This window comes from Pseudophryne corroboree, chromosome 7 (genome assembly GCF_028390025.1).
Source record: "Pseudophryne corroboree isolate aPseCor3 chromosome 7, aPseCor3.hap2, whole genome shotgun sequence".
NCBI classification, from domain to species: domain Eukaryota; kingdom Metazoa; phylum Chordata; class Amphibia; order Anura; family Myobatrachidae; genus Pseudophryne; species Pseudophryne corroboree.
Window position 1 is genome coordinate 1,897,018 of NC_086450.1, and position 27,061 is coordinate 1,924,078.

General features: G+C 52.1%; 1 protein-coding gene across 3 annotated transcripts in view; it reads right to left on the bottom strand.

Annotated features, from left to right (window-relative positions):
* Positions 1-27,061, bottom strand: part of NBEAL1 (neurobeachin like 1) — a 410,517-nt gene that overhangs the window by 113,259 nt on the left and 270,197 nt on the right. For all 3 annotated transcript variants that reach the window (XM_063932593.1, XM_063932592.1, XM_063932594.1), the window contains 7 exons: positions 26,572-26,720; positions 22,630-22,763; positions 22,280-22,381; positions 21,069-21,164; positions 20,827-20,951; positions 19,733-19,873; positions 9,321-9,451 (listed from right to left, as the gene is read on the bottom strand). In XM_063932593.1, the coding sequence (XP_063788663.1) occupies positions 9,321-9,451; positions 19,733-19,873; positions 20,827-20,951; positions 21,069-21,164; positions 22,280-22,381; positions 22,630-22,763; positions 26,572-26,720 (878 nt within the window). The remainder of the gene's footprint in view (positions 1-9,320; positions 9,452-19,732; positions 19,874-20,826; positions 20,952-21,068; positions 21,165-22,279; positions 22,382-22,629; positions 22,764-26,571; positions 26,721-27,061) is intronic.

Consider the following 27,061-nt stretch of genomic DNA (forward strand, 5'->3'; position numbering starts at 1 on the left):
CTGCAACTGATCAGAGATCATCGGTGCCACGACTGGAGAAGAAGTGCTACGGCTGTGGGAAAATCGGACATCTGAGTATGAACTGTCCTGCATCCCAAGCACCCCAGACTCGTGCCCCAAATCCGAGTGCTGGAGCCTGGATCGCTTGTTTCACAAGAGGAGATGAGCCTACAGAGACTGTTCCCCCTCCAGTCAGTCCGATGGAGTGTGGCGAGAGACAGGTGCACTCTGCGGAGAGAGTCACCTGCATGGCCAAACAGCCCCTACACAACATGTGGAGGCACCTGCAGCCAGTCCACGTGGGACCCCTGCAGGGAGAAGGCCTAAGAGACTCTGGGGCCTCAATCACTGTGGTGAGCCCCCACCTTATAGATCCTGCTGCAGTATTGCAGGGTCGCACTGCCACGGTCACCCTGGCAGAAGGAACAGAGAAAGCGGTTCCCATGGCAAGAGTCTACCTGGACTGGGGAGCTGGACCAGAGTTGCGAGAAGTTGCCGTCATGGATGGTCTCCCAACTGATGTGGTCCTAGGAAATGATCTGGGTGGTGGGATCGTCACTACGTTTGTTGGCGCCATTCCCCGGAGTCAAGTTCTAAAACCACCATTGACATCAGCTACTCCAGCACAGCCCAGCGGAAAAGACTACAGCTGCTAGACAACTGCCAGCACAGCCAACCACAGCATCAACCAGCCCAGAGGAAAAGATTACAGCGGCTAGATCAGCACATCGACACCGCATGCCTTTTGCCTCTGGTATGCCCACGTCCACTAGCAACGCAGAGGATGTCGGTTCCAGCTCGTTTGATCCTGTGGGGGTGCCCAATTATGCTCCTGACCCAAGTGGTTTGCCAACTCCGGCGGTGAGTATGAGAAACCACACTGACTTTTCCATGAATGACCCCTACCAGACTGATCCTAGTAGTCCCCACCTAGATCCCCCTGTAGAGTGTCCCAATTTAGGAGAGATTGAGGGCCACAGGCAGGAGTTTAGGGAGGCTCAACTCTCTGACCCATCCCCGAAAGGCATGAGGCGCCACTCTGGCAGCGGCCTTGACAGGGTTGGGGCAGGAAGTTTGACCTGGCGGGAAGGGTTAAGGTACAGGGTAGACAGGAAAGTGGGAGGGGATAGACCAGATAGGGAATGTGTCCAACTGGTCCCCTCAGGGAACGTTCCTGCGCAACCAGTGTCGGTTGCCAGCGAAACCCCTTTGGACAGTAACCCGGAGACAGACCGTACCCTGAAGTGCCTGACACAGTGCTTACCCTGGTCTGGAATGTCGGATGACGCCCAGACCAACTGTAAGGCTGGTGCCATGCGTTGGCAGCCGGGGCACTCCAGCGTTTGTGTTGTCTCTGGGCCTCTGCCCATAGGAGAACCCTTGCAGCAAGTTGCTGTGGACATAGCAGGTCCCCTGCCTGTGCGCAGTAGATCGGGGAAGACACGCAGCCTCCCTGTAGTGGATGCCACACAGGATCCAGAGGCTGGTGGTCTGGCCGCCATCACTGTGGCACAGGTAGCGGACGAGGAGGGAAGAGTAGGCCTAGGTGACAGGGTAGGTTTCCCGAGTCATAGGTCGACGGAGGAGGATTGGAGGGCAGGTCTGACCGTTAGGGCAGACAGTTGCCAGATAGGTATGACAAAGGTGCAGTGCCTGGGGCACCATGTGGGAGGAGACAGGGGTAGGCCCAACCCAGAGGGGGTGGAGGCAACCAGAGGCTGTCCCCGTCCCACATCACCCAGACCGGTACTGACCTTAGAACCTGTAAGGCCCTACGGACATGTTGTCATTGACTTTAGTCCTGTAGTGAACCCCTTGACAGAGATGGCTAGGAAGGGCATTCCCAAGTCAGTGGACTTTGCACCCGCTTGCGAGTTGGCATTCCAGTCATTGAAGGAGGCTCGGGTACCCGCTCCAGTGCTGATGGCGCACATTCTTGACCAGGACTGTGCGTTACGAACTACTGCGCCACTGCACGGACTGGGAGTAGTACCGAGCCAGAAAGAGCCATATGGGCAGGAGCACCCTGTGGCCTGTTTGAGCAGAAAACTGCTATGGTGGGAGGTGGGGTATGCCACAATTGGGACACCTTGGGTGGCACTTGTTTGTAACCAGCCCCCCGCCGTGGTGACTTACCACCCACCTGTTAGGTGGCTGCAACCTACCTTGGGGAAATTTGACAGACTTTTGTGGTGGAGCCTTGAACTTGGACTTCAGGTGGACTAATTGAACATTGTGCACCCACGAAGAGAGGCCCACTACACTATGGATGAACTGTCTAGGCCAGAGCCTACACATCCCAGGTAGCGTCCCCTTCACCCCAACGGACTGCGGGACCAGGACCCAAATCGTTGGGACATGGGTCCCTGGTTGACCCGCTTGAATGGGGGGGGAGGAGTGTGGCCGGAGAGACCAACCAGCCACACGTGCGGCACTGAAGGGGTTAACCCCTAGTGCCCGGCGCCCTTAACAGGACAATGGGCGCTTGGCGCCACTTTAAAACTGTGCACTGGTGCTAAGCGCCATCTTTAAATATAGTGTGGGTGCTAGGCACCGGGTATTTAAGAATATATTTAATACTGTGTTTTCACCAATGTTATATTTAAGGCAATAGGCACAGTTGTAGGATTGCACATTTACATTGCAGCAAATGCCAGCACTTAGAAGGAATGTGTAAGCTGTGTTGGTTTTAAAATGCATTTACGTTTGAGGACAAATGGCTTGGAAGCTTCTCACCTAGGAATTGAGATGCTGATGACCCTGGCACCTGGAAAGGGGTGTATAGACAAGCCATTTCTTTGAGATTGAGATGTGTCTCTGTGTAACTTTATAGACACATGCAGGTGAGAGGATTTGTTGCTGTCTTCTCTGAATATTGAGTGAACTGGGTTTGCATGGAGATGTTAGAGAGACAGGAACATGTTAATCAGATTGTGTTTTACAAATGCAAACTAGTGGGTTTCGTGTAACAACAGTTTGATGTAACATTTCTTAGGCTGCATTATGTGTGATGCAGATTATGTTTAATTTACAGTATAAGAACGTTGTCTATGTGTGAGAGGGTGAATGCAATTGAAATGCAAGTTACATTTACATTTGTGAAAGAGACAGGAAGATGATAATCAGATTGTGTTTGGGATAGCCACTGGTTTGGTTATATATGAAGAGGAGCAGAACATTGCTTTATCTAATTCTTAACTTTTGAAATGTAAACTTGTATTTCTTTATATTTTCTGCAATAACCTGATTGGTTGGAGAAGACAGGGAGGGCTTACCCCCCTGTGGTACTGTGTGTAGAACTGGGATAAAAAGAGGATGCCTGTGAGCCTCCAGGTGTATTGTAACATCTTCTTCTGCTGAAAAGATCTTGATTGTATGCTGTTGCCCCTAGCAATAGGGAGGAGCCTTTTTAAAGGTTATTTGAGCAATAAACACCTTTGCCTCAAGAAGACTGCTTCATCTTGTGACCAACAGGGTTAGGCCAAACCTAGCCCCGTTCTCCGGCTGTCCAGGGAAGCACCTGACGTCTCCAAGCTCCGCCTTCCGCCAGCTACCGGTAGAGGTCTAGCAAGTGGCTAGAGGGGATTCGTCAACACCACACAGCTGTGGTAAAGCAGTGCGTCGGCACATACAGAGCAGAACCGTGGTTCCAAACGCCACGGCAGGTTAGGAGTTTGGTGGTGGCAGCAAGAACCCGCCCACAACGCAGTGGGTGGAGTCAGTAACAGGCGGTTACTGACGGTAAGCGGGAATCCCCTATGTGGTCAGGCCTCGTGCGGCTTGACCTTCCATTCTGTGCGCAGTCAATGGGACGCGGAAGCAGCGAGTGCTCCCGTACGGCACCGTCCTGTCACAGTCACACGCAGAGTGTCACTACTATACTCAGTGCTGCGCTATATATCACCAGATCAGACAGCCTGAGCCTCTGACCGGCCTCCTACAGTCCTAAGTGTACGTCACACGCAGAGTGTCACTACTATACTCAGTGCTGCGCTATATATCACCAGATCAGACAGCCTGAGCCTCTGACCGGCCTCCTACAGTCCTAAGTGTACGTCACACGCAGAGTGTCACTACTATACTCAGTGCTGCGCTATATATCACCAGATCAGACATCCTGAGCCTCTGACCGGCCTCCAACTGTCCTAAGTGTACGTCACACGCAGAGCGTCACTACTATACTCAGTGCTGCGCTATATATCACCAGATCAGACATCCTGAGCCTCTGACCGGCCTCCTACAGTCCTAAGTGTACGTCACACGCAGAGCGTCACTACTATACTCAGTGCTGCGCTATATATCACCAGATCAGACATCCTGAGCCTCTGACCGGCCTCCTACAGTCCTAAGTGTACGTCACACGCAGAGCGTCACTACTATACTCAGTGCTGCGCTATATATCACCAGATCAGACAGCCTGAGCCTCTGACCGGCCTCCTACAGTCCTAAGTGTACGTCACACGCAGAGCGTCACTACTATACTCAGTGCTGCGCTATATATCACCAGATCAGACAGCCTGAGCCTCTGACCGGCCTCCTACAGTCCTAAGTGTACGTCACACGCAGAGTGTCACTACTATACTCAGTGCTGCGCTATATATCACCAGATCAGACATCCTGAGCCTCTGACCGGCCTCCTACAGTCCTAAGTGTACGTCACACGCAGAGCGTCACTACTATACTCAGTGCTGCGCTATATATCACCAGATCAGACAGCCTGAGCCTCTGACCGGCCTCCAACAGTCCTAAGTGTACGTCACACGCAGAGTGTCACTACTATACTCAGTGCTGCGCTATATATAACCAGATCAGACATCCTGAGCCTCTGACCGGCCTCCTACAGTCCTAAGTGTACGTCACACGCAGAGCGTCACTACTATACTCAGTGCTGCGCTATATATCACCAGATCAGACATCCTGAGCCTCTGACCGGCCTCCTACAGTCCTAAGTGTACGTCACACGCAGAGCGTCACTACTATACTCAGTGCTGCGCTATATATCACCAGATCAGACATCCTGAGCCTCTGACTGGCCTCCTACAGTCCTAAGTGTACGTCACACGCAGAGCGTCACTACTATACTCAGTGCTGCGCTATATATCACCAGATCAGACAGCCTGAGCCTCTGACCGGCCTCCTACAGTCCTAAGTGTACGTCACACGCAGAGCGTCACTACTATACTCAGTGCTGCGCTATATATCACCAGATCAGACATCCTGAGCCTCTGACCGGCCTCCTACAGTCCTAAGTGTGCGTCACTACTATACTCAGTGCTGCGCTATATATCACCAGATCAGACATCCTGAGCCTCTGACCGGCCTCCTACAGTCCTAAGTGTACGTCACACGCAGAGTGTCACTACTATACTCAGTGCTGCGCTATATATCACCAGATCAGACAGCCTGAGCCTCTGACCGGCCTCCTACAGTCCTAAGTGTACGTCACACGCAGAGCGTCACTACTATACTCAGTGCTGCGCTATATATCACCAGATCAGACAGCCTGAGCCTCTGACCGGCCTCCTACAGTCCTAAGTGTACGTCACACGCAGAGTGTCACTACTATACTCAGTGCTGCGCTATATATCACCAGATCAGACAGCCTGAGCCTCTGACCGGCCTCCAACAGTCCTAAGTGTACATCACACGCAGAGCGTCACTACTATACTCAGTGCTGTGCTATATATCACCAGATCAGACAGCCTGAGCCTCTGACCGGCCTCCTACAGTCCTAAGTGTACGTCACACGCAGAGCGTCACTACTATACTCAGTGCTGCGCTATATATCACCAGATCAGACAGCCTGAGCCTCTGACCGGCCTCCAACTGTCCTAAGTGTACGTCACACGCAGAGCGTCACTACTATACTCAGTGCTGCGCTATATATCACCAGATCAGACATCCTGAGCCTCTGACCGGCCTCCTACAGTCCTAAGTGTACGTCACACGCAGAGCGTCACTACTATACTCAGTGCTGCGCTATATATCACCAGATCAGACAGCCTGAGCCTCTGACCGGCCTCCTACAGTCCTAAGTGTACGTCACACGCAGAGCGTCACTACTATACTCAGTGCTGCGCTATATATCACCAGATCAGACAGCCTGAGCCTCTGACCGGCCTCCTACAGTCCTAAGTGTACGTCACATGCTGAGCGTCACTACTATACTCAGTGCTGCGCTATATATCACCAGATCAGACAGCCTGAGCCTCTGACCGGCCTCCTACAGTCCTAAGTGTACGTCACACGCAGAGTATCACTACTATACTCAGTGCTGCGCTATATATCACCAGATCAGACAGCCTGAGCCTCTGACCGGCCTCCTATAGTCCTAAGTGTGCGTCACACGCTGAGCGTCACTACTATACTCAGTGCTGCGCTATATATCACCAGATCAGACAGCCTGAGCCTCTGACCAGCCTCCTACAGTCCTAAGTGTACGTCACACGCAGAGTGTCACTACTATACTCAGTGCTGCGCTATATATCACCAGATCAGACAGCCTGAGCCTCTGACCGGCCTCCTACAGTCCTAAGTGTACGTCACACGCAGAGCGTCACTACTATACTCAGTGCTGCGCTATATATCACCAGATCAGACATCCTGAGCCTCTGACCGGCCTCCAACAGTCCTAAGTGTACGTCACACGCTGAGCGCCTGTACTATACTCAGTGCTGCGCTATATATCACCAGATCAGACAGCCTGAGCCTCTGACCGGCCTCCAACAGTCCTAAGTGTACATCACACGCAGAGCGTCACTACTATACTCAGTGCTGTGCTATATATCACCAGATCAGACAGCCTGAGCCTCTGACCGGCCTCCTACAGTCCTAAGTGTACGTCACACGCAGAGCGTCACTACTATACTCAGTGCTGCGCTATATATCACCAGATCAGACAGCCTGAGCCTCTGACCGGCCTCCAACTGTCCTAAGTGTACGTCACACGCAGAGCGTCACTACTATACTCAGTGCTGCGCTATATATCACCAGATCAGACATCCTGAGCCTCTGACCGGCCTCCTACAGTCCTAAGTGTACGTCACACGCAGAGCGTCACTACTATACTCAGTGCTGCGCTATATATCACCAGATCAGACAGCCTGAGCCTCTGACCGGCCTCCTACAGTCCTAAGTGTACGTCACACGCAGAGCGTCACTACTATACTCAGTGCTGCGCTATATATCACCAGATCAGACAGCCTGAGCCTCTGACCGGCCTCCTACAGTCCTAAGTGTACGTCACATGCTGAGCGTCACTACTATACTCAGTGCTGCGCTATATATCACCAGATCAGACAGCCTGAGCCTCTGACCGGCCTCCTACAGTCCTAAGTGTACGTCACACGCAGAGTATCACTACTATACTCAGTGCTGCGCTATATATCACCAGATCAGACAGCCTGAGCCTCTGACCGGCCTCCTACAGTCCTAAGTGTGCGTCACACGCTGAGCGTCACTACTATACTCAGTGCTGCGCTATATATCACCAGATCAGACAGCCTGAGCCTCTGACCAGCCTCCTACAGTCCTAAGTGTACGTCACACGCAGAGTGTCACTACTATACTCAGTGCTGCGCTATATATCACCAGATCAGACAGCCTGAGCCTCTGACCGGCCTCCTACAGTCCTAAGTGTACGTCACACGCAGAGCGTCACTACTATACTCAGTGCTGCGCTATATATCACCAGATCAGACATCCTGAGCCTCTGACCGGCCTCCAACAGTCCTAAGTGTACGTCACACGCTGAGCGCCTGTACTATGCTCAGTGCTGCGCTATATATCACCAGATCAGACAGCCTGAGCCTCTGACCGGCCTCCAACTGTCCTAAGTGTACGTCACACGCAGAGCGTCACTACTATACTCAGTGCTGCGCTATATATCACCAGATCAGACAGCCTGAGCCTCTGACCGGCCTCCTACAGTCCTAAGTGTACGTCACACGCAGAGTGTCACTACTATACTCAGTGCTGCGCTATATATCACCAGATCAGACAGCCTGAGCCTCTGACCGGCCTCCTACAGTCCTAAGTGTACGTCACATGCAGAGCGTCACTACTATACTCAGTGCTGCGCTATATATCACCAGATCAGACATCCTGAGCCTCTGACCGGCCTCCTACAGTCCTAAGTGTACGTCACACGCAGAGCGTCACTACTATACTCAGTGCTGCGCTATATATCACCAGATCAGACAGCCTGAGCCTCTGACCGGCCTCCTACAGTCCTAAGTGTACGTCACACGCAGAGCGTCACTACTATACTCAGTGCTGTGCTATATATCACCAGATCAGACATCCTGAGCCTCTGACCGGCCTCCTACAGTCCTAAGTGTACGTCACATGCAGAGCGTCACTACTATACTCAGTGCTGCGCTATATATCACCAGATCAGACATCCTGAGCCTCTGACCGGCCTCCTACAGTCCTAAGTGTACGTCACATGCAGAGCGTCACTACTATACTCAGTGCTGCGCTATATATCACCAGATCAGACAGCCTGAGCCTCTGACCGGCCTCCTACAGTCCTAAGTGTACGTCACACGCAGAGTGTCACTACTATACTCAGTGCTGCGCTATATATCACCAGATCAGACATCCTGAGCCTCTGACCGGCCTCCTACAGTCCTAAGTGTACGTCACACGCAGAGCGTCACTACTATACTCAGTGCTGCGCTATATATCACCAGATCAGACAGCCTGAGCCTCTGACCGGCCTCCTACAGTCCTAAGTGTACGTCACACGCAGAGCGCCACTACTATACTCAGTGCTGCGCTATATATCACCAGATCAGACAGCCTGAGCCTCTGACCGGCCTCCAACAGTCCTAAGTGTACGTCACACGCTGAGCGCCTGTACTATGCTCAGTACTGCGCTATATATCACCAGATCAGACAGCCTGAGCCTCTGATTGGCTGCTGATACTCCTAAGCGTGCATCACACGCAGAGCGTCACTACTATACTCAGTGCTGCGCTATATATCACCAGATCAGACACCCTGAGCCTCTGACCGGCCTCCTACAGTCCTAAGTGTACGTCACACGCTGAGCGCCTGTACTATGCTCAGTGCTGCGCTATATATCACCAGATCAGACAGCCTGAGCCTCTGATTGGCTGCTGATACTCCTAAGCGTGCGTCAGGCGCTGAGTGTCACTACTGAGCGCAGGGTCTCAGAATATGGCATTGGGTTTTCTCTCTGCAGTGACTGGCACATAGGCTCACGGTACGGCAGGCGTATCTTAGTACATTTTATAGACATATCAGGACATTAATTACAATGAAATAGTGAAATAATGACCTGCTGATCGCCTTACCATTCTTATTCTCCAGGAACTCAGGGAAATAGAAGAACTCTGGAATCAGCTCCTTCACGTCATTTGGGTTATCCATCAGGGCCTGCCACATGGCGGGGATGGAGTGGAACTGGCGATCGGCGCAGTCAAATCTAGACGGAGGGAAGAGGACATGGAAACCAGGTGTGGCGATACTGGGAATATTCCTGTAACGTACATCTTACATACATACCAGCAATCTACAAATGGGAGATTCACAAGTAGGAATCCCCATAACACAGACTGCTCGCTGCTACTGTACAATAATCTGCTCCCAGAGCCCGGGGACGTGTCACAGGGGCACATAACACAGACTGCTCACTGCTACTGTACAATAATCTGCTCCCAGAGCCCGGGGACGTTTCACAGGGGCACATAACACAGACTGCTCGCTGCTACTGTACAAGATGCTGCTCCCAGAGCCCGGGGACGTGTCACAGGGGCACATAACACAGACTGCTCGCTGCTACAGTACAATAATCTGATCCCAGAGCCCGGGGACGTGTCACAGGGGCACATAACACACACTGCTCGCTGCTACTGTACAATAATCTGCTCCCAGAGCCCGGGGACATGTCACAGGGGCACATAACACAGACTGCTCGCTGCTACTGTACAAGAATCTGCTCCCAGAGCCCGGGGACATGTCACAGGGGCACATAACACACACTGCTCACTGCTACTGTACAAGAATCTGCTCCCAGAGCCCGGGGACGTGTCACAGGGGCACATAACACAGACTGCTCACTGTACTGTACAATAATCTGCTCCCAGAGCCCGGGGACGTGTCACAGGGGCACATAACACACACTGCTCACTGTACTGTACAAGAATCTGCTCCCAGAGCCCGGGGACATGTCACAGGGGCACATAACACACACTGCTCACTGTACTGTACAAGAATCTGCTCCCAGAGCCCGGGGACGTGTCACAGGGGCACATAACACAGACTGCTCGCTGCTACTGTACAATAATCTGCTCCCAGAGCCCGGGGACGTGTCACAGGGGCACAGAACACAGACTGCTCACTGTACTGTACAATTATCTGATCCCAGAGCCCGGGGACGTGTCACAGGGGCACATAACACACACTGCTCACTGCTACTGTACAATAATCTGCTCCCAGAGCCCGGGGACATGTCACAGGTGCACAGAACACAGACTGATCGCTGTACTGTACAAGAATCTGCTCCCAGAGCCCGGGGACGTGTCACAGGGGCACAGAACACAGACTGCTCGCTGCTACTGTACAATAATCTGCTCCCAGAGCCCGGGGACATGTCACAGGGGCACATAACACAGACTGCTCGCTGCTACTGTACAATAATCTGCTCTCAGAGCCCGGGGACGTGTCACAGGGGCACATAACACACACTGCTCGCTGCTACTGTACAAGAATCTGCTCCCAGAGCCCGGGGACGTGTCACAGGGGCACATAACACACACTGCTCGCTGCTACTGTACAAGAATCTGCTCCCAGAGCCCGGGGACATGTCACAGGGGCACATAACACAGACTGCTCGCTGCTACTGTACAATAATCTGCTCCCAGAGCCCGGGGACGTTTCACAGGGGCACATAACACAGACTGCTCGCTGCTACTGTACAAGAATCTGCTCCCAGAGCCCGGGGACGTGTCACAGGGGCACATAACACAGACTGATCGCTGTACTGTACAATAATCTGCTCCCAGAGCCCGGGGACATGTCACAGGGGCACATAACACAGACTGCTCGCTGCTACTGTACAAGATGCTGCTCCCAGAGCCCGGGGACGTGTCACAGGGGCACATAACACAGACTGCTCGCTGCTACTGTACAATAATCTGCTCCCAGAGCCCGGGGACGTGTCACAGGGGCACATAACACAGACTGCTCACTGCTACTGTACAATAATCTGCTCCCAGAGCCCGGGGACATGTCACAGGGGCACATAACACAGACTGATCACTGCTACTGTACAAGAATCTGCTCCAAGAGCCCGGGGACGTGTCACAGGGACACATAACACACACTGCTCACTGCTACTGTACAAGAATCTGCTCCCAGAGCCCGAAGACGTGTTACAGAGGCACATAACACAGACTGCTCGCTGCTACTGTACAATAATCTGCTCTCAGAGCCCGGGGACGTGTCACAGGGGCACATAACACAGACTGCTCACTGCTACTGTACAAGAATCTGCTCTCAGAGCCCGGGGACGTGTCACAGGGGCACATAACACAGACTGCTCGCTGCTACTGTACAATAATCTGATCCCAGAGCCCGGGGACATGTCACAGGGGCACATAACACAGACTGCTCACTGCTACTGTACAATAATCTGCTCCCAGAGCCCGGGGACGTGTCACAGGGGCACATAACACAGACTGCTCGCTGCTACTGTACAAGAATCTGCTCCCAGAGCCCAGGGACGTGTCACAGGGGCACATAACACAGACTGCTCACTGTACTGTACAAGAATCTGCTCCCAGAGCCCGGGGACATGTCACAGGGGCACATAACACACACTGCTCGCTGCTACTGTACAATAATCTGATCCCAGAGCCCGGGGACATGTCACAGGGGCACATAACACAGACTGCTCACTGCTACTGTACAATAATCTGCTCCCAGAGCCCGGGGACATGTCACAGGGACACATAACACAGACTGCTCACTGCTACTGTACAATAATCTGATCCCAGAGCCCGGGGACATGTCACAGGGGCACATAACACAGACTGCTCACTGCTACTGTACAATAATCTGCTCCCAGAGCCCGGGACGTGTCACAGGTGCACATAACACAGACTGCTCGCTGCTACTGTACAAGAATCTGCTCTCAGAGCCCGGGGACATGTCACAGGGGCACATAACACACACTGCTCGCTGCTACTGTACAATAATCTGCTCCCAGAGCCCGGGGACATGTCACAGGGGCACATAACACAGACTGCTCGCTGTACTGTACAATTAGCTGCTCCCAGAGCCCGGGGACATGTCACAGGGGCACATAACACAGACTGATCGCTGCTACTGTACAATAATCTGCTCCCAGAGTCCGGGGACGTGTCACAGGGGCACATAACACAGACTCCTCGCTGCTACTGTACAAGAATCTGCTCCCAGAGCCCGAAGACGTGTTACAGAGGCACATAACACAGACTGCTCGCTGCTACTGTACAAGAATCTGCTCCCAGAGCCCGGGGACGTGTCACAGGGGCACATAACACAGACTGCTCGCTGCTACTGTACAAGAATCTGCTCCCAGAGCCCAGGGACGTGTCACAGGGGCACATAACACAGACTGCTCACTGCTACTGTACAAGAATCTGCTCCCAGAGCCCAGGGACGTGTCACAGGGGCACATAACACAGACTGCTCACTGTACTGTACAAGAATCTGCTCCCAGAGCCCGGGGACATGTCACAGGGGCACATAACACACACTGCTCGCTGCTACTGTACAATAATCTGATCCCAGAGCCCGGGGACATGTCACAGGGGCACATAACACAGACTGCTCACTGCTACTGTACAATAATCTGCTCCCAGAGCCCGGGGACATGTCACAGGGACACATAACACAGACTGCTCACTGCTACTGTACAATAATCTGCTCCCAGAGCCCGGGACGTGTCACAGGTGCACATAACACAGACTGCTCGCTGCTACTGTACAAGAATCTGCTCTCAGAGCCCGGGGACATGTCACAGGGGCACATAACACACACTGCTCGCTGCTACTGTACAATAATCTGCTCCCAGAGCCCGGGGACATGTCACAGGGGCACATAACACAGACTGCTCACTGCTACTGTACAATAATCTGCTCCCAGAGCCCGGGACGTGTCACAGGTGCACATAACACAGACTGCTCGCTGCTACTGTACAAGAATCTGCTCTCAGAGCCCGGGGACGTGTCACAGGGGCACATAACACAGACTGCTCACTGCTACTGTACAATAATCTGCTCCCAGAGCCCGGGGACATGTCACAGGGGCACATAACACACACTGCTCGCTGCTACTGTACAATAATCTGCTCCCAGAGCCCGGGGACGTGTCACAGGGGCACATAACACAGACTGCTCACTGCTACTGTACAATAATCTGCTCCCAGAGCCCGGGGACATGTCACAGGGGCACATAACAGAGACTGCTCGCTGCTACTGTACAATAATCTGCTCCCAGAGCCCGGGGACGTGTCACAGGGGCACATAACACAGACTGATCGCTGCTACTGTACAAGAATCTGCTCCCAGAGCCCGGGGACATGTCACAGGGGCACATAACACACACTGCTCGCTGTACTGTACAATAATCTGCTCCCAGAGCCCGGGGACATGTCACAGGGACACATAACACACACTGCTCACTGTACTGTACAATAAGCTGCTCCCAGAGCCCGGGGACGTGTCACAGGGGCACATAACACACACTGCTCGCTGCTACTGTACAATAATCTGATCCCAGAGCCCGGGGATGTGTCACAGGGGCACATAACACACACTGCCCGCTGCTACTGCACAATAATCTGCTCCAAGAGCCCGGGGACGTGTCACAGGGGCACATAACACAGACTGCTCACTGCTACTGTACAAGAATCTGCTCCCAGAGCCCGGGGACGTGTCACAGGGGCACATAACACACACTGCTCGCTACTACTGTACAATAATCTGCTCCCAGAGCCCGGGGACATGTCACAGGGGCACATAACACACACTGCTCGCTGCTACTGTACAATAATCTGCTCCCAGAGCCCGGGGACGTGTCACAGGGGCACATAACACAGACTGCTCACTGCTACTGTACAATAATCTGCTCCCAGAGCCCGGGGACATGTCACAGGGGCACATAACACACACTGCTCGCTGCTACTGTACAATAATCTGCTCCCAGAGCCCGGGGACGTGTCACAGGGGCACATAACACAGACTGATCGCTGCTACTGTACAAGAATCTGCTCCCAGAGCCCGGGGACGTGTCACAGGGGCACATAACACACACTGCTCACTGCTACTGTACAATAATCTGCTCCCAGAGCCCGGGGACATGTCACAGGGGCACATAACACACACTGCTCGCTGCTACTGTACAATAATCTGCTCCCAGAGCCCGGGGACGTGTCACAGGGGCACATAACACAGACTGCTCACTGCTACTGTACAATAATCTGCTCCCAGAGCCCGGGGACATGTCACAGGGGCACATAACACACACTGCTCGCTGCTACTGTACAATAATCTGCTCCCAGAGCCCGGGGACGTGTCACAGGGGCACATAACACAGACTGATCGCTGCTACTGTACAAGAATCTGCTCCCAGAGCCCGGGGACATGTCACAGGGGCACATAACACACACTGCTCGCTGTACTGTACAATAATCTGCTCCCAGAGCCCGGGGACATGTCACAGGGACACATAACACACACTGCTCACTGTACTGTACAATAAGCTGCTCCCAGAGCCCGGGGACGTGTCACAGGGGCACATAACACACACTGCTCGCTGCTACTGTACAATAATCTGATCCCAGAGCCCGGGGATGTGTCACAGGGGCACATAACACACACTGCCCGCTGCTACTGCACAATAATCTGCTCCAAGAGCCCGGGGACGTGTCACAGGGGCACATAACACAGACTGCTCACTGCTACTGTACAAGAATCTGCTCCCAGAGCCCGGGGACGTGTCACAGGGGCACATAACACACACTGCTCGCTACTACTGTACAATAATCTGCTCCCAGAGCCCGGGGACATGTCACAGGGGCACATAACACAGACTGCTCGCTGCTACTGTACAATAATCTGCTCCCAGAGCCCGGGGACATGTCACAGGGGCACATAACACAGACTGCTCGCTGCTACTGTACAATAATCTGCTCCCAGAGCCCGGGGACATGTCACAGGGGCACATAACACACACTGCTCGCTGCTACTGTACAATAATCTGCTCCCAGAGCCCGGGGACATGTCACAGGGGCACATAACACACACTGCTCGCTACTACTGTACAATAATCTGCTCCCAGAGCTCGGGGACGTGTCACAGGGGCACATAACACAGACTGATCGCTGCTACTGTACAAGAATCTGCTCCCAGAGCCCGGGGACGTGTCACAGGGGCACATAACACACACTGCTCACTGCTACTGTACAATAATCTGATCCCAGAGCCCGGGGATGTGTCACAGGGGCACATAACACACACTGCTCGCTGCTACTGTACAAGATGCTGCTCCCAGAGCCCGGGGACATGTCACAGGGGCACATAACACAGACTGCTCGCTGTACTGTACAATAATCTGCTCCCAGAGCCCGGGGACATGTCACAGGGGCACATAACACACACTGCTCGCTGCTACTGTACAAGAATCTGATCCCAGAGCCCGGGGACGTGTTACAGAGGCACATAAAACAGACTGCTCGCTGCTACTGCACAATAATCTGCTCCCAGAGCCCGGGGACATGTCACAGGGCCACATAACACACACTGCTCGCTGCTACTGTACAATAATCTGATCCCAGAGCCCGGGGACATGTCACAGGGGCACATAACACACACTGCTCACTGCTACTGTACAATAATCTGCTCCCAGAGACCGGGGACGTGTTACAGAGGCACATAAAACAGACTGCTCGCTGCTACTGCACAATAATCTGCTCTCAGAGCCCGGGGACATGTCACAGGGCCACATAACACACACTGCTCGCTGCTACTGTACAATAATCTGCTCCCAGAGCCCGGGGACGTGTCACAGGGACACACAACACACACTGCTCACTGTACTGTACAATAAGCTGCTCCCAGAGCCCGGGGACGTGTCACAGGGGCACATAACACAGACTGCTCGCTGCTACTGTACAAGAATCTGTTCCCAGAGCCCGGGGACATGTCACAGGGGCACATAACAGAGACTGCTCGCTGCTACTGTACAATAATCTGCTCCCAGAGCCCGGGGACATGTCACAGGGGCACATAACACACACTGCTCGCTGTACTGTACAAGAATCTGCTCCCAGAGCCCGGGGACGTGTCACAGGGGCACATAACACACACTGCTCACTGCTACTGTACAATAAGCTGCTCCCAGAGCCCGGGGACGTGTCACAGGGGCACATAACAGAGACTGCTCGCTGCTACTGTACAATAATCTGCTCCCAGAGCCCGGGGACATGTCACAGGGGCACATAACACACACTGCTCGCTGCTACTGTACAATAATCTGATCCCAGAGCCCGGGGATGTGTCACAGGGGCACATAACACACACTGCTCACTGCTACTGTACAATAATCTGCTCCAAGAGCCCGGGGACGTGTCACAGGGGCACATAACACAGACTGCTCACTGCTACTGTACAATAATCTGCTCCAAGAGCCCGGGGACGTGTCACAGGGGCACATAACACACACTGCTCACTGCTACTGTACAATAATCTGCTCCAAGAGCCCGGGGACGTGTCACAGGGGCACATAACACACACTGCTCGCTACTACTGTACAATAATCTGCTCCCAGAGCCCGGGGACATGTCACAGGGGCACATAACACAGACTGCTCACTGCTACTGTACAATAATCTGCTCCCAGAGCCCGGGGACGTGTCACAGGGGCACATAACACAGACTGCTCACTGCTACTGTACAAGATGCTGCTCCCAGAGCCCGGGGACATGTCACAGGGGCACATAACACAGACTGCTCGCTGCTACTGTACAATAATCTGATCCCAGAGCCCGGGGACGTGTTACAGAGGCACATAAAACAGACTGCTCGCTGCTACTGTACAATAATCTGCTCTCAGAGCCCGGGGACGTGTCACAGGGGCACATAACACAGACTGCTCACTGTACTGTACAATAATCTGCTCCCAGAGCCCGGGGACATGTCACAGGAGCACATAACACACACTGCTCGCTGCTACTGTACAATAATCTGCTCTCAGAGCCCGGGGACGTGTCACAGGGACACACAACACACACTGCTCACTGCTACTGTACAACATACTGCTCCCAGAGCCCGGGGACGTGTCACAGGAGCACATAACACACACTGCTCGCTGCTACTGTACAATAATCTGCTCCCAGAGCCCGGGGACGTGTCACAGGGGCACATAACACAGACTGCTCACTGCTATTGTACAATAATCTGCTCCCAGAGCCCGGGGACGTGTCACAGGGGCACATAACACAGACTGCTCACTGCTACTGTACAATAATCTGCTCCCAGAGCCCGGGGACGTGTCACAGGGGCACATAACACAGACTGCTCGCTGCTACTGTACAAGAATCTGCTCCCAGAGCCCGGGGACGTGTCACAGGGGCACATAACACACACTGCTCGCTGCTACTGTACAAGAATCTGCTCCCAGAGCCCGGGGACGTGTCACAGGGGCACATAACACACACTGCTCGCTGCTACTGTACAAGAATCTGCTCCCAGAGCCCGGGGACGTGTCACAGGGGCACATAACACAGACTGCTCGCTGCTACTGTACAAGAATCTGCTCCCAGAGCCCGGGGACGTGTCACAGGGGCACATAACACACACTGCTCGCTGCTACTGTACAAGAATCTGCTCCCAGAGCCCGGGGACGTGTCACAGGGGCACATAACACACACTGCTCGCTGCTACTGTACAAGAATCTGCTCCCAGAGCCCGGGGACGTGTCACAGGGGCACATAACACACACTGCTCACTGCTACTGTACAATAATCTGCTCCCAGAGCCCGGGGACGTGTCACAGGGGCACATAACACAGACTGCTCGCTGCTACTGTACAATAATCTGCTCCCAGAGCCCGGGGACGTGTCACAGGGGCACATAACACACACTGCTCACTGCTACTGTACAATAATCTGCTCCCAGAGCCCGGGGACATGTCACAGGTGCACATAACACAGACTGCTCGCTGCTACAGTACAATAATCTGCTTCCAGCGCCCGGGGACATGTCACAGGGGCACATAACACACACTGCTCGCTGCTACTGTACAATAATCTGCTCCCAGAGCCCGGGGACGTGTCACAGGAGCACATAACACAGACTGATCGCTGCTACTGTACAATAATCTGCTCCCAGAGCCCGGGGACATGTCACAGGGGCACATAACACACACTGCTCGCTGCTACTGTACAATAATCTGCTCTCAGAGCCCGGGGACGTGTCACAGGGACACACAACACACACTGCTCACTGCTACTGTACAACATACTGCTCCCAGAGCCCGGGGACGTGTCACAGGAGCACATAACACACACTGCTCGCTGCTACTGTACAATAATCTGCTCCCAGAGCCCGGGGACGTGTCACAGGTGCACATAACACAGACTGCTCACTGCTACTGTACAATAATCTGCTCCCAGAGCCCGGGGACGTGTCACAGGAGCACATAACACACACTGCTCGCTGCTACTGTACAATAATCTGCTCCCAGAGCCCGGGGACATGTCACAGGGGCACATAACACAGACTGCTCACTGCTACTGTACAAGATGCTGCTCCCAGAGCCCAGGGACGTGTCACAGGGACACATAACACACACTGCTCGCTGTACTGTACAATAATCTGCTCCCAGAGCCCGGGGACGTGTCACAGGTGCACATAACACAGACTGCTCGCTGCTACTGTACAAGATGCTGCTCCCAGAGCCCAGGGACGTGTCACAGGGACACATAACACACACTGCTCGCTGTACTGTACAATAATCTGCTCCCAGAGCCCGGGGACGTGTCACAGGGACACATAACACACACTGCTCGCTGTACTGTACAATAATCTGCTCCCAGAGCCCGGGGACGTGTCACAGGTGCACATAACACAGACTGCTCGCTGCTACTGTACAATAATCTGCTCCCAGAGCCCGGGGACGCGTCACAGGGGCACATAACACACACTGCTCACTGTACTGTACAATTATCTGATCCCAGAGCCCGGGGACGTGTCACAGGGGCACATAACACACACTGCTCACGGCTACTGTACAAGAATCTGCTCCCAGAGCCCGGGGACGTGTCACAGGGGCACATAACACACACTGCTCGCTGCTACTGTACAAGAATCTGCTCCCAGAGCCCGGGGACGTGTCACAGGGGCACATAACACACACTGCTCACTGCTACAGTACAAGAATCTGCTCCCAGAGCCCGGGGACATGTCACAGGGGCACATAACACACACTGCTCGCTGCTACTGTACAAGATGCTGCTCCCAGAGCCCGGGGACGTGTCACAGGGGCACATAACACACACTGCTCGCTGTACTGTACAATAATCTGCTCCCAGAGCCCGGGGACGTGTCACAGGGGCACACATAACACAGACTGCTCACTGCTACTGTACAAGAATCTGATCCCAGAGACTGGGGACGTGTCACGGGGGAACATAACGCTCGATGTAAGGCGTATGGGGTTACCTTCCGCTCTGGAGCTGGATGTGCAGTGTAGTGAAGGGCTCCACACGGATGAGGTAGTGCATCACGCCAGCGGCGTTGGAGTAGTGTGTACCATAGTGGAAGCTGTCAATCTTTCCAGATGGATCTTCAAAGTTTTCATACCTTGAATTCAGAATATTTTATATTATGAGATAACGGTCAGGAGATGTGATCACTTCTGTACATTACCTTACAACGTTATAACAACTGCTATTTCTCATTCTCGGAGGCCTGTATTTTATCTTAACCACACGGCTTTCCCAGTTATACATATTGTTTTATGATTGGTGTAATAAACACAAGATGCACAAATTGAACGATAATATGTCTGTATGTATGTAGAACAACATAACAGTAATGTCTAGCGGAGAGCATCACATTCTGCGGACGGTAACTAACACCATGCACTAAGGGGCAATCACGCTGAGACAGAGAGGCAGAGACCCAGACACCGGTACAGTCGTCATGTTCCCAGGGAAGGATGATCTAGAAGACTGAGGCTGGCAGAACAATATTCCCGAGTGTACCGGCTGAGAGACCCTGACTATACATGGTGTGATCCACAGAAACGGGGAAAGCCTGCCCTCATATAGGCAGCCAATATATCACTACAGAACATAGCTCATACCGAAACTCCCGTTCTAAGGCCTATTAAATAATCATTAAACCTACTGTGCCAGACGGAACGTGTATCTTCTTACCGGTGCCCTGCGCACTACAGGCGTGGTATAACTGTACCAGCGATGCCGGGTCCCTGTTAGGCTTTCAGTGCGCTACGTGGCAGAACGGAACATATCTGAGCACCACTGTTATTATGTCGTTCCGGTGACTTACAAATTGTACAGAGAGTTAAAGTTGCTCTTCCAAATACTGTCTGTATTAGGCCCTATTTCCCCCGAACCTTTACTCATTATCAGAAAGTACAACCACCGCCGTCAGGAAACCACCAAAGTCTCCTACATGTCACACAGCTTTCTGTAACATAACATTATATTGTTCCGCAGTTCCCGGCCGTTCCCTGGAACGCTGTGTGACGTTACTGTGGTGCTAGGACAGGCTAAGTAATAACCGCTCACCTTTCCCGCACAGCGGCTGCATTCCTCTCATTCACAACCCCAATAGGCTTAGAGAGGTCCCTGAAGACGGCCAGGTTGTTCAGGTCCAACTCTTCCGATGTGTAATCTTGTAGCACCCATGGGAACTAAAACAAGATAAAACCAGACTGTCGGGATATAAAGCACCTGCATCAGCCTCAGCAGCAGAAAACATGAATAATTACTACACGCAGTGTGTCCACGTGCGCTTATTAATTACTTACCACTGGGTACTGTGCAAGATCATTGTACGTTCTCCCAGCTATGGTATTCAGCTGAATGAGGTAGTCAAAGTTAGACAATTCTCTATTCACCCATTTCTAAATAAAACAGGGATAAACGAGACAACAACACATTCAATAAATAATAAGAAATTGAATTACTTTTATCTCCCCAATCCAAATATATTGTAACTCGTCACTTACCTGTCTGCCTGGTCACCACGTACAACACTTCTAGGTCATACCTGTAGAACTCGCCATTACACCTAAACGCCAGCACGACTGGAGAATGTGCGCACATGCAGAATTATAACCGTGAGACTGTGCTGCGCTATCATGCACTGACATGATACTATAGTAATAGAAGTCCCCATGGGAGGAATAGTGGCAGAACTGTGTCTTACTCGCCTGAGTGGATATCTCTGCGCCCGCACAGGAGGGGAACCGCCAGGAAGACTCTCAGTGGCAGCGCTAATACTAAGGGGCAATCAATAAGGGGCGTGATTCAGAGATGGTGCAGTCACAGTAGCTGTGTCTTTATACGCAGCGCCCGGGCTATAATATGCTAATGCCGCAGGAGGAGTGCTGTGTACAGTGTGATCATCACACATTGGGGTACTCCGGTTACCCAGGATGACCGGGCTCTTCATCCATTGGCTTCAGCATACCAAGAGAACGGGCATCACTGGCTGTCACTGCCCCTTCGCGCCCCTAAATCAGGTCAGCAGGTCACGTACGCTGTGGCGTAGAAGGCCCAGCGATCACAGATCAGCACATGCGCAGGACACATCCAGAAAACACTGGAGATATCCATACATCTCTGAACCTGGCCCTACGTCACTTGTGCAGCTCATTGGAAATAATTTACAGCCAAAGATTACTGCTTAAAGACTCCGGTCTCATACAGTGATTTGGGCTACTCTAAATGCCCACACCACGTGAATGCCCCCTCCACCCTCACTCTGAACCATTACTGTGGCCGAGAGGAACATAATGTAGCTGTAGCATAGAAAGACCAGGGGAAGAACTGGTCAGCCAATGAGTGTGAGGAAATCTCTGGCCAGTGTCCATGCTCCCACCTAGAAGACTTCATTAGTTCTAGTGTAACACAGCGGAGGTGCTGGGAGTTATCCTGGAGGTGACCCACGTCCAGAGACTACGGAACCGCTGCCTGCCGCTCCTGTACAACCCTACTACCAGATCACATCACTCACCTGTGTAAGACCCGATGCCTTCAGCAGCTCCTGGGGCGAGCGGGTCCCATATAAATTGGGAAGACGCAATGACAGAATGCGACTGTATACTTTATTCCTGACCTAGATGACAAGAGAAACAATCAGACTATACATCTATGGGAACTCCCATTGCGGCACTTCCTCAGCCAATCACCAGCTCCCTGATAATCAGCGCCATGCAGTGTAGCCATTCATTTTATGCTAGCATGTTACAGTGAAACAGAACATAACGCAATGACCGTGATTGTTACATCTGCCCCACCTGCAGTACATGACTCTGAATAACCCCAGCAACACAGCTGATCACACAGACGCCGGACAACTCTCACCTCTTTCTTAAAATTCAGGAAGTAATTTGTTTGGTCAATCAGAAATATCTCCAGCGCTGATCTCCGCAAGTTGTAGCGGCGTAAGTGTATCTCCCGGACCTGGGAAAGAAGCCACTTGAAGTCATAGCCCACACCTGCAGGAGAAGTAACAGGTTACATGGATGACTGCTTGGTCGCTGGCCAGCCTTGCTGGGGTGCATCACAGAGCACCAGGAGGCCTGATAATAGGATTTTGGTACTTACCAGGTAAATCCTTTTCTTTGAATCCATAGGGGGCACTGGAGTACTCTTGGGATATGGACGGTTTCCGTAGGAACCAGGCACTGAATATTAAAATTTAGAACTCTCCTCCCCTCCATATCCCAGAGTACCTCAGTGTTTTTTACTGAGCCGAACAGGAGCGATAGAGAGGTTGACAATGGAGAATTACATATAACACAACGGACAACAATAAAGTTGACACATAACGTTACTGACAACTAAACAGTTGGCACAATAACCGATAGAACTTGAACCAGTCGGTGAGAATGTGTTACCATAAGATCCCCTGAACTTACCACAACCAGGTAAAACTGCTCTGGGTGGGCGTCCAGTGCCCCCTATGGATTCAAAGAAAAGGATTTACCTGGTAAGTACCAAAATCCTATTTTCTTTTTCATCCACTAGGGGTCACTGGAGTACTCTTGGGACGTACCAAAGCTTCCCCCGTGGGCGGGAGAGCTGTTTGGCACCTGTAACACTAGGCGGCCAAAGCTAGATGCTGATGCCGCAAACGTATCAAACTTGTAAAAGCGCACAAACGTGTGCACTGATGTAGCCGCACGGCAAAGCTGCGTCGTAGAAGCCCCACGACCAGCTGCCCATGAAGTTCCCACAGAACGTGTGAAATGAGCTGTTACTGATGTAGGCGGCTGTAACCTAGCATGAAGGTAAGCCTGACGTATGGTCAGTTTAATCCATCTGGATAAGGTCTGCTTAGAAGCTGGCCAACCCATCTTGGCAGCATCATAGAGAACAAACAACGTATCCGTCTTACGAACTGTAGACGTTCGGGATACATAAACGCGTAGTGCGCATACCACATCCAAGGTTCCAGAATTTCCTGTCAACACAGGAACTACTATTGGATGATTGATGTGAAAGGATGACACTACCTTTGGTAGGAAAGCGGGAATCGTCCGAAGTTCCGCTCTGTCATCATGAAACACCAAATACGGTGGCTTGCATGACAAGGCACCCAAATCTAAAAACACGCCTTGCCGAAGCCAAGGCTAGTAGGAAAATTGTTTTCCAAGTGAGAAACTTAATATCCACTTGGTGTAAGGGTTCAAAATATGAAGACTGTAAGAAATCTAAAACCAGATTCAAGTCCCATGGCGCTGTAGGTGGAATGAATGGAGGCTGTACTCTGAGGACACCCTGCAGAAAAGTGTGTACAGACGGCAATAGAGCCAATCGTCTTTGAAAGTAAATTGACAAAGCAGATACCTGCACCTTAAGTGTAGATAAACGCAGTCCTCCATCTAACCCCGTCTGAAGAAATAACAAAAGACGGGATAACTTGAAAGATGATGTCGGAAACTTCCGATCCTCACACCAACCTATATAGGCACGCCAAATTCTGTAATAATGAGCTGCCGTAACTGGCTTCCTATGCCAACCAACCCAGGTCTAAGCAACACTCCTGCTGCTACATACATGGATTTTAGCATAGCTTCAATTTTACGGTCTGAAGGGTCTTTAAGCGTAGTAGCTGTTGGCACTGGTATGGTTAATTTCTTTGTAAGTTTAGACACAGACGAATCCACCAATGGCGGATTCTCCCATGTAGCTGTCACAGACTCCGGAAACGGGTAACTAGACTTAAATCTGCGAAGTATAGAAAACCGTTTATCCGGATTCTTTCGTGTTTCCAGTTAACATCTTATTAAGAGATTCCGAAACCGGAAAACACATCAGAGTCCTCTGTCGTTTAGCAAAGACGACTTCATAATTTGTCAGAGGCTCCTCAGATTCTGTAAACCTCAGAGACTGACGCACCGCTCTGATGAGATTATCAATGCCTGGGCTGTCAAAATCTTCACTATCGGACTGCTGGTCTACTTCGCCCTCCTCACCGTCATCTTGCGCAGTGAGGTCTGGCATAGAATCATCAGACTGTAACATAGCAGAAACTGGTAAATCATAAGACAAAGTAAATTTATCCCTACTACCCAAAATGGACTTAGACTGTTGGCAAGGCTGAGACCCCTCCGGTAGTCCTAGCGGTCTCACCCTAGACTCAGATCTTGCCGCTTCCCGTTCCTGTCGAGCGGCGGCCAATTCTGATTGCAATCCAGCCATGACATCTGCTAGCATAGCCCATGGAGGGTCCGGGGATGAAACCGGCTTAGACAGCGGAGCAGAGATTGTATCCGTAGCTGAATCCACAAAACATACTGTACATGTGGTAGATCCATCCGGTAACACACTGTCACAGACATGGCAGTGCTTTTTGGTTTTGCCGGTGCCTTACTCATTATGCAGACAGACAATACAACATACAAAGACAGACAACCTGCACGACTCAGTAAATAGTACTAAGGTGTCTCTATATAAATATATATCTGGCAAAGTGTAGTGCACGTGGCCAGTACTATATGAAACTGATCCCAAATTCCCACCAACACCCCTGCGCCTCCGGTGGAGTAGAGATGTAGTACAGGAACGTTCTGGAATCACAAACTGGAAGACAGGAAGCAAGATTAAAATGGCCACCATGCCTCACAGTGCAGGGTATATGTAACAAGTGCAGCCAACCCTGTAATATAGGCTTAACAGCCTATTTCATCAATGTCACCCCCCTTATGCAGCCCTCCGCTAATGTCATCTCCCCCCCCTTCTGCTCCCTCCCCCGTGGCCCGTGTACCGCTGTCTGAGCGGGAATTACCGGGGCGCGGGTATCTCACTCCCAGCGCAATCAGGGTGCAGGGAGCCGGGGAGCGCTGTAATGGAGCGCGGTCCTACAGCGGCGGCCGGCTGGTGTGAGCGGTGGCCGGCGGGTGCGAGCGGCTGGTGAGCGCGGCGGCCGGCGGGTATGAGCGGCGGCCGGCGGGTCTCAGCGGTGGAGGCGGCGCTGCTCGGAGCGGTTGCCGCGGCGGCCTGTCAGGAGAGGCGGGTGCGGGCGCAGTGAGAGCGGCGTCAGTGAACAGTGTCCCCACACATCGGGCCGGCAGCGTGCGCTGACCGCCCCGTACCCCCAGCATACCTGACTCCAGAAGCGAAGGCTGTGACGGGGCTTCTATCGGTAAGCTCCGTCCAGCTGTAGCAGCAGTCAGGGAATGAGCTGCGTGTGGCTGTGAGGGTGCTCTTTGTGAGGACCGACACGCCATGCGCTGCTCCGTGCAGCGGCACTATCCCGGACCCAAGTTTTTACAGAAACTGGGAAGGGATGTGCTGTGAGCAAAAAATGTAAAAGTAGAAAAAAAAATTAAAAAGAAAAATATTCAAAGTAGTGTGGTTAAGCTCCACACAAGCCCTGTTGCCACGAGAAGCACAGAAAAAACACTGAGGTACTCTGGGATATGGAGGGGAGGAGAGTTCTAAATTTTAATATTCAGTGCCTTGTTCCTACGGAAACCGTCCATATCCCAAGAGTACTCCAGTGACCCCTAGTGGATGAAAAATAAATAAGAATGGTGCCCGCACCCTAGCGGAGGTGTTACACTATGAGATGTAGAGGGGGAAGCAGTATACTATGCACTGTGCCTGGTGCTGGTACAACGCCCCACTGCTATCCCCCAGATTGTATACTAGAGAAATACACCTATTTAGTGATTACAGACACAGAAAACAGGGATAACACAATTCTGAGGTAGCAATAGTTCGGTGAATGTAAGTATGGGTATTATCATGGAACACATGGCCTTCTACCGTACAATCGTCAATAAATCATTCCCACACCTTCTTCTTTTTCAGTGCTACCATCGTAGAAGTATATATGCTGCGTGGTGACTTCCAGGCGGCCGGGGATCACGTCCATTACAGTGATCAGCTCACAATCCTCTGACAGAACGGTCTTCTCCTTCTGACTCGGCTCTTCCTTCTCACTCCTAAGGGCAAAAGAGATTTTATTTCACCAGAAGTCATCTCAACATTGTATGATAACATGTAATACAGAGACTAGAGCAGAGAACACAGGACTGCACCCAGATCTCTTATCATAGCTGGACTTGTTCTGCCAGAGACAGACTGAATGACAGTAACTGTATGACATGTAATACAGAGACCAGAGCAGAGAACACAGGACTGCACCCAGATCTCTTATCATAGCTGGACTTGTTCTGCCAGAGACAGACTGAATGACAGTAACTATATGACATGTAATACAGAGACCAGAGCAGAGAACACAGGACTGCACCCAGATCTCTTATCATAGCTGGACTTGTTCTGC